At 43.1% G+C, this 18,936-nt stretch overlaps 1 protein-coding gene across 3 annotated transcripts in view; it reads left to right on the top strand.

Moving 5' to 3' along the window:
* The window catches only part of SVEP1 (sushi, von Willebrand factor type A, EGF and pentraxin domain containing 1), a 190,731-nt gene that overhangs the window by 127,696 nt on the left and 44,099 nt on the right, over nt 1-18,936 (top strand). For 2 of the 3 annotated variants that reach the window (XM_090038832.1, XM_090038830.1), the window contains exons 29-36: nt 1,520-1,643; nt 2,176-2,346; nt 4,863-5,036; nt 9,318-9,437; nt 10,053-10,229; nt 11,060-11,144; nt 12,694-12,885; nt 16,086-16,253. In XM_090038832.1, coding sequence (XP_089894958.1) covers nt 1,520-1,643; nt 2,176-2,346; nt 4,863-5,036; nt 9,318-9,437; nt 10,053-10,229; nt 11,060-11,144; nt 12,694-12,885; nt 16,086-16,253 — 1,211 coding nt within the window. The remainder of the gene's footprint in view (nt 1-1,519; nt 1,644-2,175; nt 2,347-4,862; nt 5,037-9,317; nt 9,438-10,052; nt 10,230-11,059; nt 11,145-12,693; nt 12,886-16,085; nt 16,254-18,936) is intronic. The other variant, XM_090038831.1, reaches the window with a different exon arrangement.

The following is an 18,936-nucleotide window of genomic DNA, read 5'->3' on the forward strand; positions in this document are numbered from 1 at the left end:
TTGTATTCTTCACAATTCTTATCTGGTCTTTAGAATGGCGATCAGAACTGTTCCTCCACCACACTTCCACTCAAATGCGGAATGGGAAGCAGACACAGGAGGTTAATTATTAACACATTCTGTTCATTAAATAACCATCTTCTCGCAGGCAGACACTTACCTCTTTAATATATTGAAAGGCAGGAAGCTTCTAATTATCATTTTACTGCATATTTGTCGTCTTTAGGTCATGCATCATTTTAAACAGCTGCTTGGCTAGGAGTAATATTTCTGCTGGAGGCCATCCAGGGAGCACTGTGATATTCTGCATGGTGCCTTTACAGCGAAGTTATGGTGTTACACTAAATAATAACACCTTTTATACTGTGCACTGCCACTGAAAGAGCCCATTTCATTCCTTAACTTGTGAATTGCAGTGGAAAGAGTGAATGCAATGCAAACTAATTCAAAGAGCCACTTCTATTACCAAGTTCCTCAATCAGTTCAAGATTTACTTATCCAAAATCCTCCTGCACATATAACAAAAGCTAGCCCGTCCCCAAGATGATGCAGTCAGCACTTTGGCACATTAATAGTTTACTACATGATAAAAAGGAACAGAGTGAGTATTTCGCTCCATTTTACCTCTTAGTTTTATCGAAAGTAAGAGGTTTGACATTATGGTAGTGAAGCAAAAAAGTTTTAATACTTCAGTAAAACTCTTTTCTATTGAAGTTGTCCTATTCCTCTTACAGGTTGGCCAAAATGCATATTTAATTAATGGAAGACTGTTCTGTCATAATATTTGTAAACACCTCTGTTCTTTGTTCTAGGAACAGAGGCATTCCTTTTGCTAAATGGCCTTCTTGCCATTTTCCCTGGCATTCCAGTTTTGTACCCAGTTCTTAGTTAGATGGGAACTAGTTCTCCTATTAACAATAGTGTTAGGATTCCCATTTATTTTAGAATATGTCTGTCTAACCAATGGTGTCACACAATAGTGTTGCTTTAGTCAGGAATTTCAGAAAACTCTTGTCATGTTTCTTGTCCTTAAACTAGATGTGAAGAAATACAAGCATGTCAGGACTGTAGCTCTTCTAAATTCAGCTCCTGCTTCCTCTTATTGTTAGATTTTTCTTCTTCAGACGCTTGAGATCATCTGTTCTGATTTTTTTCCCTTATCTGCCTGTTAGTGAGGAAAATATGCTGTTCTTCCAAATAGACAGCTGCAATTAAAAGGAACAGTTATTATTTTTAAATGTTAGGACAGTACACAGGTCCACCCAGCAGCACATGACTTCACTCTTTTGCCTTTGCATTGATGATGGTAGAAAATGCAGACATGTAAATGAAGCAGAATACCCATGAGACTACTCAAATCAATGAAAAGATTCTCTTCAGCTCAGCAAGCTTAGGATCAAAACTCTAGGTTCAGGACTGCCATGCATATACGAGAGGAAAATTTTGCTTTAATTCTTTTCCTGCCAGGCTTGCTGAGTAGTCAGCCAGATATATCTAACCACTTGTTTTGAATCCTTAGGTAAAGTCCCTGGCTACTTCCTGTCCAGAGGAACTCCAAAAAGGAAATGTATTTGCTTGGCCTGACTTCCTGCCTGGGGTTGTTGGAAGAGTGAAGATAGATTACAACAGTATATTTTGTGCTGGTTAGAACTTTATCTCTTAGAACTGTTTTTGTTCAATGTAATATTGTAATGATTCTGTTTATAAGGTTAAATGTGTTATATTGTGACCCCTGCCCTGCTGGCTTGGAATGATTTATTTTGATAATTTAATGGCTGGAACATCCAGTCTTCATTCCTAAAATTCCAGTGTTTTGTAACAAAAGGTCATTAGAATCACATACAGAGATTTATGGTTTCCTGTATTGGGATGTTGAAAGAGTGAAAATTGATATTGAGTCAGATAGAAGATTGTTCTGGTCATTCATGCTAACAGCAATTGGAATCTGTTCTAGTATCTGATTTCTCTTCTTTTTGCTCAGAAATGTATTCAGTTCTAAAGTGTTGAGGTACTGTGAAGCTCTGTGAATCTGAGTACAAGATAGCATATTAAGTATACCTCTCTTCAGGGTTATCATCACTACATAAGCTCACACAGCATCCAGTGTTCAAAGAGTAAAAAGTTCTGATTCAAGGCAACATCAGTAGCTCTGCATGCATGCATCTTTTTCCTCAGATTGCCCATCCTTAGAAGGATCCATACCTCATCTGCGGACCTTATCGACTGATTTAAAGCCAGGGTCAAAAGTGAGCCTTTTCTGTGACCCAGGCTTCCAGATAGTAGGGAACTCTGTCCAGCACTGTCTAAATTTGGGACAATGGACTCGACCTCTTCCACGCTGTGAAAGTAAGTAGTTCATCCTAGCATACTGTAGGCGTAGCAGGTTAAAGCATCGGTCACAAACCAGGCTTCAAAAATTTTGGCTTCTGTGTGGGTCTTAGCAGCCCTCATTCAGCAAAGCAGTTAAGCACAACTTAAGTCCATTCTTATTCAAATATGTATGTACCGTGTTAAAGATAAACTTGTGCTTAAATATTTTACTCTATCAGGTTCATAATGACATACAGCCACATTCTGCTGCCCTTTGTTGCTAAAAATGATGATTGATGATGTAGGCAGATGTAACAGTTGCGTATCTATGTCAAATTGTTCTGTAGCAATACAAGGGTAGCACAGCCATTGCATCACTAACCCTGTTTCATTTAGGTTCAAAGTTAAAGTGATTTAAGTAACTTGCTACAGGGGCTTGCAGACCTAGCACTTAACAGCTTATACTCCAAAGCAGCAGCTCCCCTTTTCCTTTTGAAGATTGAAAGGTAGGTTTGTTGATAGCCAAGTCTGACAGAAATTAGTACATCATGATCAGAGCCATCATATTCTGAACACCTTCACTCGGTGGAGGCTTCTGAGCATAAACTCTTCTGAGGAAAAGCTACAGCATCTGCATTATGTTTAAATATCACTGAAATGGATTGCTTTTAAATCTGAGTCATGACATTGGAATGGTTATATGTGAATAAAAGTAATGCCACAGAAAGTACCTAAATGATCTGTTAAAAGATCAGACCTGTTAAAACATAATATGTCCTGTCTGTCTCTTCTGGTTCCCATTTTCCCAACTCCAGGCTCCTTTTTGCCTTTGTTATTTCACATTTCTATAATTGTGACTATTCACAGGCTAAGAGTTAGACACATTACACATCTGTCTTTGTGAACTGGGAAAAATTCACTGAAAAACGCAGTTTAGCTATTCTCTTAACTATTACAAATAGTTTCATTTGGAAGGTAACTGTTCTGAAAGAGCTAGATCAGGTATTTCTGCATGGCATTGTGCCATATAGATAAGGGTCTATTGAACTCAAGGGGGTGGCTGGCCAATTTCTTGGGCAGATCCTGGGGCTGGCAGCCATTTTCACAGACTGAGCGTGGTGAAGTCCCCCCATGCCTGTGATTGGCCAAGTGGCCATAACAATCCCACCCCTCCCTACATATTCCTAGATGGCCTGAAACTGCAGCTCAATTACCCTGATTAAGTCTGGGGAAGCCATTAATCCACACTTTATTAAGCATGGATTAATGACTTCCTTGGGCTTAATCAGGGTAATTAAGCCGCAGTTTCAAGCCATCCCTAAGCAGGCAGGCTGCACAAGCAGCTGCAGCAGGGTCCCAAGCCGGCTGTGGTAAGCAGCTGGGAGGCTGCACGTGGGTCCACAGAGCCCCAGCTTGGCTTATTGCTGGTGGCAGGAGCAAACTATTCATTTACCAACTTACTTTGAGAAGTAACCCATTATATCACAGTTAAAACACACTTGCCATGGCTGTATGGAAACACTTGTTTTGAAGCTATTAATGTAGTTCTGTTGAGAAACGGAAGTTTTCAATCTTGATGGTTGGTAAATGTGTGATTTTTTTCGAGCATTTTATTTACACTGACATTTTCAGATGAGGAGAAAGTGAGTCAATCCCAACAGGCTTTTGCACCCTAGTCTTTAGTGTGCATTTTTTATTCCCAGGCCATAATTAGAAACTTGCTTCTTGCTGATAGTACAATCTCTAACACACGCGTGTGCACACAAGAGCCCAGATAGTCTTACTTTAATTTATTTTCCAGTTCCTCTTTTGTTCTTTCCTGAGTGGGGCAGTAAAAGTTAAAGCTCACAAATGAAGGGCACAGAAAGAAGTGACAATTTTCATCCAATCTGGCCACAGGAAGTGGGCTATAGCTGTGACCAAACACAAGTGCATGGCTGCAGAGCACTTCAAAAATGGCCAACTATGTGAAAATGTTACCCCTCATTGCATGAGGGTTCAGATGAAGATGTTTCAAAACAAACTGTCTTCTATAATTTGTGTCTGCGCTGCCTGCCAGCTTACGAGCCCTTTTCAGAATGGAAGTGGGGGAAAGGAGCCCACTCTAGGGGTTCCCCAGCCAGCACCAGAGGGTGAGGCACGTGAATTCAGTTTACCTGCCCCACCTTCCAATGGGGGGCTGAAAAAACCCTAGGTTTAACTCCCTCTGTTTCCTTTCCCTCCTCCCATTCTGAAAACCAGTGTGGCCTGGCAAGGAGGAGAGGTCATTACTAGGGGAAACTGTCTGCAGGCTCCCAGCCAGCAGCTAGATTCCCCTCCCCCTAGGATCGTTGTAACTCAGAACACTTCCTGCAAAGCATTCTGAGTTACAGCAGAGAGCTGCACTTCTGTCTGCACCCCAAGTTCGCCCCTGGTGTAGCTCCTCTGAGTTCAGGCATTGAAATTTCTTCTGAAGTTGAATCTTGTGCTAGTTGCTCTGGCACTAAGAGGTGTTTCATGGAGTGTCTGATGGGCCAGCATATTCATGCTCTCCTTCCTCACCCGTCTTTCAGGGATCAGCTGTGGAGTGCCTCCACCTTTAGAACATGGATTTTATTCCTCTGAGGACTTCTTTGCTGGCAGCACGGTTACCTACCAGTGCAATAATGGGTATTATTTACTGGGAGATTCCAGGATGTTCTGCACTGACAGTGGAAGTTGGAATGGCATTTCGCCGTCTTGTCTTGGTGAGATGTGTCATCTAGGTGGTTGTATTGTTCATGGCTGTGGGCTAAATCCTGCTGCTCTTCCTCTCTCAGAACTCCCACTGACTTTATGGGAGTTTAGAATGACTTGCAAGATACGGCCCCACTTGAGGGCAACTGAATTGTTTGTTTTATTGAAGTTTTCATAGTACTCTTCTCACACTCTGGACTTGTTGTTATAAAAAATGAAGTAGGTATTAAGAACAAAGCTGAAAACCTTTCATTCCAGTAAAAGTTCCCTTTACAGTAGGCCTTCTCTGGCACAACGCAACCTCCTTCAGAGCCTCAAAACTGAATTCACCCTGTATCAGATTATCCCCTCACCACCACCTCCCTCACGGAGAAAGCTTGGGGTAACAGGTACATTTCTGGCAAGTTCTCAAGAATATGGGCTGTCTCACAGCCCCTCAAGAACTCAAGGTCTAAGTCAGGGATGGGCAAAATGTGGCCTGCAGGCCAGATCTTGACCCACCAGGTGACTGGACTGGCCTGCAGCTGTCCCTGCAGTGCTGTGCATGGGGCCAGCCCACCCACTTGCATCAGGGCAGCCAGCACTGGGCTCCCACTGGTGCCCACAGCCTGGCCCCGACCAGCATGCACAGCTTCTGGCAGGCTGTTACCAGTGTGGCTGCAGCTGGATGTTGCTTTTTGCCCCCCACCTCCAGCACTGGCTCCAGCTCCTGAACTTGCCTATGTTGCACCACACTGCTCCAGATGAGTAGCTTCAGCCAAGCAGTTCCTGCCCCAGCACATGGGGCTCTGGCTTCAGCTCCTGGCCGCCTTCCCAGGAACTGGAGCCAGAGCCCTGCACACTGGGCCAAGAGCCACCCAGCTGAAACTGCCTGCCTGCCTGATGCGATGCAGTGCAGCAGGGGCAACATCAGGAACAGGAGCTGCCCCTGGAAGCAGGGGGAGCATAGCAGCACCTGGCCAGGTGGTGGGCACCAGTGGGAGTGTGATGTGGGCTGCCCCTGCAGGAGAAGGTGGGGCTCAGCCCCATGAGGAGTGCCGTGGGAACAGCATGGACCACACTGCCCAGGGGAGCTCTCCTCCATATGTTCCCTGCCCCCACCCTTTACCCATGGCAGGCTCCTGGGACCTAGTGCCCGAGCAACTCCCCCTCCTCACTCACATGCACATGCACTGCCCCCCCATAATCCTCTGCCCCCACCCCTACCCCCCCCACAGAGGGTAGGGGCATGTAGGGAGCAAGCCCGGGCTGAAGGTCCAGACCCCAGGCCTGGAGCTGTCACTATCCCATGACTGGGTCCCTTGATCCCAGCCTTGTCCACTCCTCCCACTTTTAAACACTGCTCCCCACCCACCCACAGCCTCCTAGGAAGTTCTGATGAGTTGTTGTATGGGGGGTGGAGGGGATGCACTCTGACCTAGCTTTTGACAGCTCATCAAAACTCCCCATGTGGCTGTCAGGCCCAAATAATTGCCTGCCCCTTATCTAAGTCATAAAATCATAGAAAAGCAAGGCTGGAAGGGACCTCAGGAAGTCAGGAACCTTTTCAAGCTGTAGGCCAGAACAACCCTGCTCTGTTCTGACACAGCCAAGTGGCTTTGCCTGCACCAGGGCAAGAAAGCCGGGAGCTGCATCTGTGCTGCCATTGCTGCTTCTTCCTGCTCCCCTGCCTTCTCTTCCTACCTCCCAGATGCAGCACAAGTGTGGCTTCCAGCTTCCTGGCCTGGACACGGCTCTCTGTCTGCTGGAAACTGCACCCATGCTGCCACCAGGAGGAGGGGAAGCAGGGGAGAAAAACAGTAGCCCAGGTGTGGCTTCCAACTGCTCAGCTTTGATGCAGCTCCTCCTTGCCATGTTCCAGCACAGGTGCCCTTGGGCTCAGCAGGCTGAATCCAGTGGTTCTGTGAGCCAGATCTGGCCCACGAGCCATATGTTGCTGACCCCTGATCTAGTCTAAACCTGTACCCCTGCTGCAGGGAGGATGACACACACATTAATCCTTGATAAAACCATGCCAGCCAAGTGTTGGTTTAAGTGTGGAGACTCCTCAAATTTCCTAGATTCCAGTGCTGCTCCAGCACTTAAGCACCCTCCAAGTCAAAGTTCTTCCTAATCTTTTGCTCCCTGATCTTTCTAAGTATCAAAGTCAAAATCAAATCATGACCTTTCTGTAGTTTCCTAGATCCTTCCTTCCCTTTCTTAAAAATGAACACTGCATTTGCCCTTTTCCAATCATCCAAGACTCTACCTGATATCAACAAGCCCTGAAAAATAATAGCCAATGGCTCTAAAATTATCTCAGACAATACCCAGTACTCTAACATGCATCCTGTCTGACCTATCTCAAGACCTGCAATTCCACACCAGAGGGACAGGGGATCTAATCTTCCACTGCTTTGTACTTTTTCACTTGTGTAAAATGAATCTGTAAGTTGCATAGGAAACACTACATGCCCAATTTCCCCTATTTCCCTGTGACCTGTGCAGGATTTTGTACCAATTTAAAGTGGTTGTAAAATGTGAGCCCAATCATAGGTATTATGTTTTATGTGCTCTCTGACCTAATGTAAATGACTTTAGAGCAATGGAAAATCAATGCCAGCTTTATGATTTAGTACTGTTTTAAATCTGTGAAAATGTAAGTGGCTGCATAGCGTGCAAGACATAGGAGAGTCACAGCCCTTGTTTGTTTTATCTATGTTTCTCTTCTGTGGGTATCAGTATGAAATTTCTTTCGTTTTAGAACTATTTTTTGCAGTGGACTGTTTAAACAGTTGAAACTCTCTACTCATTGGCTGGATTTGTTTTTGTTTGTTGTTGAGATACTCCTGTTTCATTGCGTTGTTTGCACAGCAATTGATATATGTTTTGTTTACAATAACCCTAGCTGCATGTTCACATTTCTTGGATTCCCTGCAACATCTGCCCAGTTTGATAGGTTTTTAATGAAGAATTGTTATGAACATCTGGCATGTATAAGGAATAATCCCTGATATTGGGAATTTTTCAATGAGATGGTTTTTCAAATTGCCTCCCAAAGCTTAGGACTCCCTTTGTATCCCAAGCACATTTCTCTAGTGCAGGAGTTTTCAAGCTTTTTTAACAAGTGTACCCCTTCTGGTGGTGGCAGCTGGATGCAGGGGGGTGGGGCTTGCATGGGGCCACCGCTGCCACCCACTGCCACCCACCACCCTGCACCACCACCACACCCCACTTTCACATGGCTGGTTGCACTGCGGCTCCGCAGGCTGCTGACGGGCTTCGTGCTGGGCCAGTTGCACACCACCCGGCAGCAGCCCGTGGAACCACTGGCTGAGCAACACCTGTGCAGCCTGCAAAGGGGCACCACTAACTTTGCCCCCCCGGCCCTGCTCCTTGGTGGTGGTGACACAGGGTGGTAAATGACAGCATGGGATGGTGGGTGGCATTGTTGGCCACCTTGCGTGAGCACACCTGCCCCACATCCATGCACAGAGGGATGCCACTGCCCTTGCCTCCCCGCCACCTTGCTCCATCCCTGCCTGCTTGTGTGTACCCCGTATCACCTTTTCAAGTACCCCTATGGGTGCATACCCCTTGTTGACAACCCCTGCTGTAGTGCAGAAAGCTAAAATTTGAAATGAAAGAAGCTGGAAAAGGCACTGTCCTTTTTTTTTGTCTATATATGTTAGTACAACACCTCGCACAGTGGGGTCTTGATCACTGATTGAGGGTCATAGGCACTATCATCATACACATAATTACCCTTAATATTGCCTTTTGATCTCATTTGAATCTCTAACAACTCTACACATCTCAGCCATCTTGTAATGTAGTAACTTTCTGTACTTTGCCCTCCATGCTAAGCTGTCTTATCCTTGTGATAGACAGGACAGCTAAGACAGGAAGAGCTTTCCAGACAAAGGGAAAGTCTTTGCCCAAACTATTACAAAACTCTTCTTTCTCAGCATGAATTAAATTTCCAGTTCATTTACCCTCCTGAAATCAAAATGACTGGCATAAAAAGACTGATCAGATCATGTGCTGCATAGGGAGTAAAGGACCTTTTCTATTTTTCCAGCATATTTTCTATATTTTATTTTATATTAAATAAAATATTTTGCTCTGAACCACAGGCATTACATTTTTTTTGTTCTTTTTTTATGTTGGTTTGTTATAGTTTGTCAAAGAAGCGCTAATGGTAGGCTTTTACTGATACCATTTTAAATGATTTCGCCAGATATTTAGGGCAATGTAAATTTAGAGCTGATGTTTATTACAGTTATTTACTCTAGAAACATTTATTTTTCCAGATGTTGATGAGTGTGCTGTTGGCTCAGACTGTGATGAGCATGCTTCTTGCCTTAATACAAATGGCTCCTATGTATGTACTTGCATCCCTCCCTATACAGGAGATGGTAAAAAGTGCAAAGGTAAGGGAATAAGCTTTTAATCTACCTGGGGATGGGAAACAAGATGTACTTGTTCTTTGAGGAATAAGCACTTCCTTTGGATGCAGTGAGGATAGTTAGAAGAGATACCTTTTTCTCGCAGTTGAGTGTATTGACTCTGGACCTTGAAGACCCTCGTTGTGTTTACAGTATCGCTCTTCAGGGTAGAAGACCTGCACTTTGAAACGTCCATAGAAAGAATACTTCAGTGTAGGCACCTGACAGTGTAGACAACTAACCTTTGTTGAATTTCCAAATTTTGACTTAGCACATGCATACACAAATGGTAAGACTTTGTCAGAGCTGGAAATAGCTCACCTGACTTGCAGTCCCTTGCCTTACATACTGGACTATACTGCTTCCTCTCAAGTGAAAAATGTGTTTGGAGTTGGCTGAGAATATGAATTCAGGTGTCAATGCTTGTCCCATCATGAGAGATAAGTCTGGATCCAGCTGTGAAGTCCTACAATCTGGATCCAGCCCACAAGAAGCCCAGTAGTTCAGATCCAGCCCAGGGGGCCAAACCAGTTTGACACTCATGCACTAATGGACAGTGAAGGTATGAAACCTGCTATTAATTCATGTCTGCCTCCTCAGAGCCGGTAAAATGCAAGAATCCAGAAAATCCCAAAAATGGTCATTCTTATGGAGAAGATTACAGTGTTGGGGGTGAAGTTACTTTCTCCTGTGAGGAAGGTTTCCAACTGAGAGGACTAAGTAGAGTCAGGTGTTTGGCAACTGGAGTGTGGAGCCACATGATACCCTATTGTGAAGGTAGTGTCCTTCTGCTGTATGTTTATTGTGGTGTGCATCATTAGACCCACCAGCTATAAAAATTAATAGGTATTACAATATAGTGGAGTCAAAGAAGGGATCTAAATGGTTTTCTTTATAGAGAAGGATTAACTATGGGAGGAGTCCCCTCCACACTAGGCCCAGGGATTGCAGTACAATCACAGTTCTCCATCTCAAAATAATCAAAACTCTTGATATGCTGAAAGTGGGCCATGTCCCCAGAAAAGCTGCATTGACCTCCTTATCCAAAACGGAGCCCTGAACACTTTTTCACCTGTTTTGACTCAAGCCCCGGTAGCACCCCTGATAATTCTATGGCCCAGTGGCCTTCCAGTACAAGGTTTTTCTATCAGTGTTTCACCATGACCTAAGGCATCTCTTGAGTGACAGGAAGTATCTGCAACCTTGTCCTCCTCTGCTTCAACATATCCTAAGGCTAAGCATTTTTTAAATATTGTTTGGAAATGCTTTTATCTTAAAGGATACTGACCAATTAAATTTGATGGCAAATATTGTGCAAGTGTGCATCTATCTGTATGCATATATATTGATTCTTATATTACAATAAAGACATAACTTGAAAGAAAATATGATATGTCCAAGAATTTATGAGTAGCACTACAGCAAAGTCAGTTGCCACTGAAAGGAAAATTGCACTCTTTACCCAGGCAAGAACCTCCTCTGACCTCAGTGAAAGCACGTACAAATGTGAGGCTAGCGCCCATTTTTTGTGGCAAATTGAATGTTTCTGTCTGAAAAGGTCCTTGATGTCTCTCTAAATACACATCTTTGATTTTATCTCTTTCAAGCCATATCCTGTGGGAGGCCCATTATTCCAAAGAATGGTGCTGTTGAGGGCTCAAATTTTACTTATGGCAGTAAAGTTCTATACAGGTAGGTAGACTTAACTGTGTTTGGAGCAATACACTAATTAGCAGTCTCATGGCAAATGAGCAAAAAAAAATGGAAAAAATATAATTGAGAAAAAATATAAACTGGATTTAAAACTGATCTGAACAGGAGAAAAACTGAACTGTGCTGATGGGGGAAAAAAGTAAAGGAGCAAAGAGTGGACTCTACTCAGAAACTCTCCCATTTACACTTTTGTGGATTTCACAAAAGTGTTCAATAACACATTTTTTTTATAATACAGAAGTTAGGAAATAGATATTGCACTGTCATAGACTATGTAGAGGCTGTATACTCAACATTTCAGCAACATAAAGTTGTTTCAGTGTCTTCCTCATATTTATTTAGTTAGTTAGTTATATGTGGCAGTGTCTTGTAAACCTATTCCCATGCCAGGATTTCATGTTGCTGAATCGTTTATAGATACAGCACACAAAAGGTCACTGCCCCAAAAGCTTTGTAATGTAAGGCAACACACAAGAGAGGGATATGGACAAATGTAGAAAGGGAGCACGCAAGAGACAAGGAGACCATATATGTCAGTGTGATAGGCAGCAGTCTCAATGCATCAGCTGCCCAGTGATTTCCAACTATTCTGTAAGCATCACTGCAAAAACAGAGTTTGAAAAAGAATTCAAATTCACAAGATAAAAGGTATCATAATACAGAAATCACTGTAGAGTGGGAAATGCTGCATGGTTAAGTGTGTCTAGCATACTACTGTAAAATCAGGATGCTAACCATGTAGATTTGGGTACCAAAACTGAAGATATTGTCAAATTGTGAAAAATGTCTGAATTAGAGTCAATGTAAACTGTTCCATTTTCCCAGTGACACAATGGAGTAATTTTTTCAACGAAAGCTCCTTGTTGGTCATTGTGCAATACCAAATGGAAATCACCATATTAGTTTAAGAACTGTTATGTCCCTGCTGCCTGTAAGGGTATAATTCTATCCTATTGGTGGTGTGGGGTTTTGAGGACATATGCAAAGAACGCATTAGTTAAAGAGCTGAAGCCATTAGGTTTCCCTGTGTTCTTTTCTTTTGCATGTCATTCAGAAAAATGCCTACAAGAGGTAAAATTTTCAGAAGCATCTAAATGAAATAAGCTCCTGAATCCCTTTTACAAAAGTGACTTAGATACTTAGGAGCCTCTTATTGGAAAACTATGTCACTTTGACTCCCGACTGTCTAAGTTTAAAAAAGCTATTAAGAAGGGGCTCATAGGGGGCCATCTAGATGTTCACTGGAGTATAGGGGAGTTACTATACTTAAAGCATAAACAAATTGTAGGCCTATGAACTCTACCTTACATTTCTGAGAAAGTTTAAGTTAGAGCCATGCCTTTTGTTCTACATAAAACTGATGAAAATTTGACTCTTGACCAGTAAAGTTCTATCCCCAGCACTAACCCTATGAACTTTTCAGTGCCAAGGGGTGGGCAATGGAGCAAGGAAAGGGTGAGTTAAGCAGAGTCCTAAGTAAATAAAATGTATGCATGTGTTTAGTGATTTTTTTGTTCTTTTTTTACAGATGTAATGTAGGATATAATCTAGTGGGTGAAAAAGAAACATTGTGCCTGGCTCGTGGTGCTTGGAGTCGTTCTCCTCCCTCTTGTAAAATAGTAACATGTCCCAGTCCACAGGACATAAACAATGGAAAATATGTGCTGGCTGGCACAACATACCTTTCCACTGTATCCTACACATGTCACAGTGGTTACAGGTAAAAGTGGCAAAATAACCAACTTATACCCTAAGAAAGGAGAGTGCGTTAAACACAAATTGTTACTGCAGAGTCACATGTGGGATGAAACTTATGAATTCTCAATAAAGCAAAATACCTAAGGATTTGAGATACTTTCCATGTTTTATACAAAATCCCAGCAGAGTCTGGAAAAGAATTATCAGATGTTTCATTAATATTTATTATGTTCTCTCTATAACAAGCTCTAACACATTTTTTTGACATATGGATATTAACCCAGAGTTTTTATTTACCCTTACTGGTTGCTGTGTCCTTAATTACATTTCACTGCTCACACAAGATGATTTTTGTTGTGCTCTTAAGCTGCTGACAGAAGGAACTTCTATAGTTTAAAGCAGTGCAGGGGTCAACCTTTTTGACAGCAGTGCTATAAATTAGCCCTACATCCTCCCTGAGTGCCATTCTGATGCCCTTCCCATTTGCACTCTGCTGCTCTGCTTTCTGCTTCCTTACCTATCTGCACCATGTTGCCTGTCCCCACTCTGATCTGCCATATGCCACACAGACTGCCTGCGCTACTTGTGGCACATGTGCCATAATTGGTCACCTCTGGCTTAAAGTGTCCTACAAAGCCATTTTAATAAATGGACAAAGCTGCGCAGTAAAGATTCATCTGATGTTTTTGTTTTGCCTTAAATATATTGCTCAAGCATGGCATAAACGAATATTTGGGAAACCAGTTAAAATGAACAAATAGGAAAAAAAAAAAAAGAAATAGCCTTAAGCATAATTTCCAATCCTTAATATATGTCTATCATAGTCATATGCAAAATATCTTGTACGCTTACATATATACACACTCAGGGCTGTTTTTCCCCTTACACAGTGTCCCCTGGTGCAGTCATTTACATTTTGTAAAACATGAGCAAATAGATGTAAGTGACATCAGTGGTATAAGATGATAGAGCTTAAATACAGCTTTCTGCTCACATTTAATGTGAAGCTACAGGGCAGGGTAGAACCATGCCATACATATACAGTAAGAGCTTGGTCTTCCACTGCTAAGTTGCACATAAACCTCACTGGGGTGAATGGAAATTTTGTCTGTGACTGCTTAGTTGGGCCAAACAGGTTGTGTAGATTGTGGTTTCTCTCATACACAGAATCCATTCCATGAAAAAGGCCATTATAGTTACAAAGGCCAGTTCAATTTTAAATGAGTACCATGGAAGTATTTTGAAGGTGCTTTTGTAGAGAAGGGGAATTAATTATTTTTATATAAAGCCTAAACTAGGTGTTTGAGAGGTAAAATCCACATCCTCTTGTCTGGCCACCGCTCAAGCCAGTGATCCATTATGCCATATCCTTTCCTTCAGGGTCTCTAGATCCATATAATGATAGATGTAATCTCTTACCTAGCCACTCCTCATGTCCCTTGTCACACCAATGTACCCCAAACTGGTTTACAATACACCCTCTTGGCAGCACCCAATAACTCACTTGAAGGGGCTGCATGTTCCGGAGAGGGTAGAGGAGCTCTCACAGATTTAATAATAGTTTGTGTTTGGCATTACTATAGGTAACAAGGTGAAAAGTTTAGTCAACCTCTACCTTAGCTCCTCACCCAGCACAAACCTTTGTGGACATTTTTATGCTGGTGGCATATAAAAAGTTCTCCAGGTTCAAACGCTGAGGGCACACTCTTGCAGTCTTTTTGTGAAGAAAACTTCTATTTGTTTTGGCAGTTTTTTAAGCATTGGTACAGTGAAGAATACAAAGCTCTAAAACTCGTAGTTCAGAGGTGATACCTTTTATCAGACCAGCTAAAAAGTAGGAAAGAATATTTCTTTCTTTGCAAGCTTTTGGGCACACACACCCTGTCTTCTGGCTGAGCAGAAATCAAAGATTGTAAAAGCCCTTAGGTAGAAAATAAACTTGATTTTGCACAGGGAAAGCTGAATGAAGTTGGACATGTATTTCCCTGGGTCCTTGAGAGTTCCTCTGTGTGAGTTGCTCTTTGATGTGCAGATAAGGCTGGTCTCATACCTGGAGGCATCAGATACCCAAGGGGACTTTTACAATCTTTGATTTCTCCTCACCAAAAGAAGGGTGCATGTGCTCAAAAGCTTGCAAAGAAATAAAAAAATTGCTGTTTTCTAGCTGGTCTAATAAAAGGTATTACTGCTGAAGCAAGAGTTTTAAAGTTTTGTATTCTTCTTGTCTCAGACCAATATGGCTACAAAATAGATCCCTTGGTACAGTGAATGTGTTCTGTCAAGCTTCTCCTGAAATATTTCTGATTGCCCCGTACTGCTGGTAGGGTTAGCAGTGTTTTTTGTGAATAGAAAAGTGGAATTCTGGCCTCGCTGAAGTTACTGGCTAAGGGTGGAAACAGATGTTGCTTTGTGCCGGTATGAAAATGTTTACAGTGGTACAAAGGCCAAGCAAACAAACCCAAATTCCCAAAATTCCACATAACTGCAGCAGATGTCTATTTGGTTTATAGCAGGAAAACATGATCATCCCAGAGCTGCCCACTCTCTACAGCTGCCCCGGGCAGGCAGTTCTAGGCTTCAGGGGCCTGATCCTACATACCCCTGCCTGATCCTACACAGCCCTACACCAGCTCAAAGGATTGGGCCCCTCAAGCACTGAGAGTACCTGCCCAAGTTCCCCCATTTAGGATTCCCCAGGAACCCACTGACACTCCAGCATAATCCTGCAGCAAGGACTACCAATCAGCTGATTGTCACTCTCAGCCCCAGGACTGCCCCAGAGCCAGTTCAAGGCTACAGTGTAGTTCCAGGATTGCAGTCAACAATCAGCTGACTGACGGTCTCAGCCCTGGTCCCCCCAGCCCTGGGGTTCAACACTGGGATGTAGTCTTGAGACTGCACTTGAGCTGGCTTTCCCCACTTGCAGAGATGTGTCTCAGAGATTTCCAAGGATGTGTCTGTAAGTAGGGAACATGTCACCCATTGTTTCACAGGACAACAGGCAATTTGTGTTTTGCCCAAAAAAGCCAATCAGCAGTGGCAGGACATGCGCCAGCATAGCTGATTTGCTTCATTTGAGAAAATCTGTTTATACCATAAACTTCCCTTGACTTCTCTGGGTTCAGGATTTTACACAGAAAGTAACTGTAAAGAGCACCTTGCTTCTGCTAGCTAGCATCCATGCTAACGTTATAGCCTACTAATTACCTTCTTTTTTCTTAGTCTGCAGGGTCCCTCAGTACTTGTGTGTGAAGCTTCAGGTCGCTGGAACAGCAAATCTCCCACCTGCAATATCATCTCATGTGGCTCCCCTCCTCCCATTAAAGATGCCACCATCAATGGAAATAACTTCACTTTTGGCAACAGAGTCACATATACGTGTAAGGAAGGGTATGTAGATTAACATTACCAGAGCAATACCCTGATAAATTGTCAAGCCAAGCAGGGGCTAGTAGTTTTCTCACTTGTAAGGTTATTTTCCCAGATGCTGCATGCTGGTATCACCTGCTTTTTAAGAACATAAGTTCTTATGGACTTATTCAGTTGTATGAACGCTTATTAATCAGTTGATTCCTTTGTAACTTTTAGGAAATTAAATGTAATGGTTGGTTGTTGTGAACTAGCAAAAGTGTACATGTACAACCATCCCCTTTTATTCAGGCAGCACTCTTGTTAGATGCCACAACTGGCCTAGAGTTATCCTGACTGACTGTGAACTTGAATGGGAGAGTTACCATTAACCTCAGGCTGCTGAACACAGGGACACTGGTGATTCAGCAGGAGACACTGTTGCTCTGAGGGCATGTCTACATGGCTTGCAGACCATGCTAGAGACCTCCATGCCACTTCCACCCCACCCGTGCTAACCTAGAATTGGGTATAATATAGGCCAGGGGGAAAGGCATTCCGTTTGTCAGGGGAAAAGTCTTTCTCTTGGCACAAACAAAGAGTTGTACAGATATTCAGGAGATTTCTTATGGAAGGGAACTGGCTTTTGTGCAAGAAGTTAGATGGGGTAACTATAAGGAGGTTCTCCTCCTCCCAATATACACTGAACGGCTATACATTTCTCTTGGGTGAGGAGGACATCTGATATCCCAGAATCTTCTGCTCTCCTGTCCCCACCCCAAGGGAGAGGGAGGAAGGAAGAGCACTGGGCCCTTGATGGCCTGTCCTGGGGTGATCTGTCATGAAACCTGTGGGAACCCTGCCCTGAAAAAATTACCCCCACCTCTGACTCATCAGTTAAGTGGTGGGAGAGAGGGAATCTCCTGCAAGGGGAGAATTGGTTCCTCTGGCTGAAGAATGGCTTCTCTCTGTCACAGTTAGCTGATTGGCAGCAGGGGAGGAATTCTGTTGGGGGAACCCTCCCAGAATGGGTTCCTGCTGTGGCAGAATGGCCCTGCCTTGCCCCATACCAGTCCAGTCTGACCTGGATCAGCCTGGAGCAGTGCAGATTGAAGCAGGCTGCCACGCAGCTGAGTGCTCTCCCCTCCACCCACACTCCTCCAAGTCAGCCCAGAGGAGTGCAAGGAGCAGGAGCTGTTCTCTTGTGGCACAAAACTAGGAAGGTTCCCAAGGTGGGAGAATGCCCCCCTTCCCTCCCCCCACCCATCCCACCAGTCAGCTGCTTGGTAGGATGCAGGTGCATTTCACAGGCTTGGAACCTTCCCAGGACTATTTGTAACAATAAATATCCGTACGTGGCTATAGCCACCTTAGAACAGCACTGGGTATGTGCCAGTAAACATGCCTAACAGAGAGCATAAAGTCCCCCATGTGTCTCTGAGATAGCTAATATGCCATCAGTTTTCAGGTTTATTGTGTACTGAATGGTTGTGCTGTGCCACACTGGGATCACTATAGAGTAGTGATTTTCAATCAGGGTGCTGATTCAAACACTATGAACATGATAGACTCAGATTTCAAATAGGAAGCCATAGCATTAAGAACATTCTGCTGTGGTCTTCCTGAGTTCTTTGCAACAGAAGAATTGTTCTAGTAATTCTTGTAGTAAAAAAAAAAAAAGAAAACTAAAAGCTGTCATTTGCCCAGGGGTGCCTTGAATCTAAAAGGGTTGAGAGCCACTGCTGTGAAGCGAGGGTTGCACCACAGGATGCTGCTGAAGGTGCCATGTGATAGAGCCAAGGTTAGGGTCCTGATAGCACTTTTCATCCTCATATGAAAATGGCCAAATTCAAATATGAGTGTGTTAGATTCTGACTGCCTTAATTGTGTTTCTGTTGTTTAAGTAAACATTCTCTCATCTTTCTATTTCTATTACTGTTGGGTAATAATGTGGTGTGTTTCTATACTACATTTCAACACAAAGCAGGTTGCACTTCATTGGAGTCTAGTGTGGATCCTATCCAGATCCCAATTCTACAAAAATGTTTGCACATGTTTAACTTTGCACACTGCAAGCAGTTCCACCAAAACAATAGTGCTATCTTGTGCATATATGTAGTTAAGCATACATATAAGTCTGTGCAAGAAACAGGATTAAAAATACTGACCTTTGCAAGAAACAGGATTAAATTAAAATAGGTCAGTAGAAATCATACTCTACCTGTATGGTAATGAAAGACTATATTACAGATTGGCAATTTTTATGCTGCTTTCCTGGAATCCCAAACGACAGCCTCTGAAAATAAATACCACAGATGAATCAAAGTACTTTTACAGATGTGGCCGGCACAGTCAGTTTCAAGTCCACACCTGCAAGGATTCATTGGAGACTTTTCCAGTGGTGACTTTTTATCCTCTTTCTGTTATGAGCACACTACAGAAAATCTAAGGCTTTAAACAAACATAAAAACATGGAGAACATGTTATATATTTAAACAGCTGGAGGTTTAATGAGCCAGTTGGCAACAGGACTATTGGTTGTGAGTAAATCCCAGAGACTGCTTAACTATACGTAACTGTAATACTGTTCACTTGCCACACATTAAACTTGTGTGTTTGTGAAGGTTTAGATTTCACTCATATTTGTTACTACATTTAATTTTGTAGGTACTGGCATTGTCTTAGAGAGAAGGCATTACCAAATGACCACATACCCGTTAACCAC

The sequence above is a fragment of the Crocodylus siamensis genome, chromosome 3 (assembly GCF_052110815.1).
Source record: "Crocodylus siamensis isolate JL-2025a chromosome 3, ASM5211081v1, whole genome shotgun sequence".
NCBI classification, from domain to species: domain Eukaryota; kingdom Metazoa; phylum Chordata; order Crocodylia; family Crocodylidae; genus Crocodylus; species Crocodylus siamensis.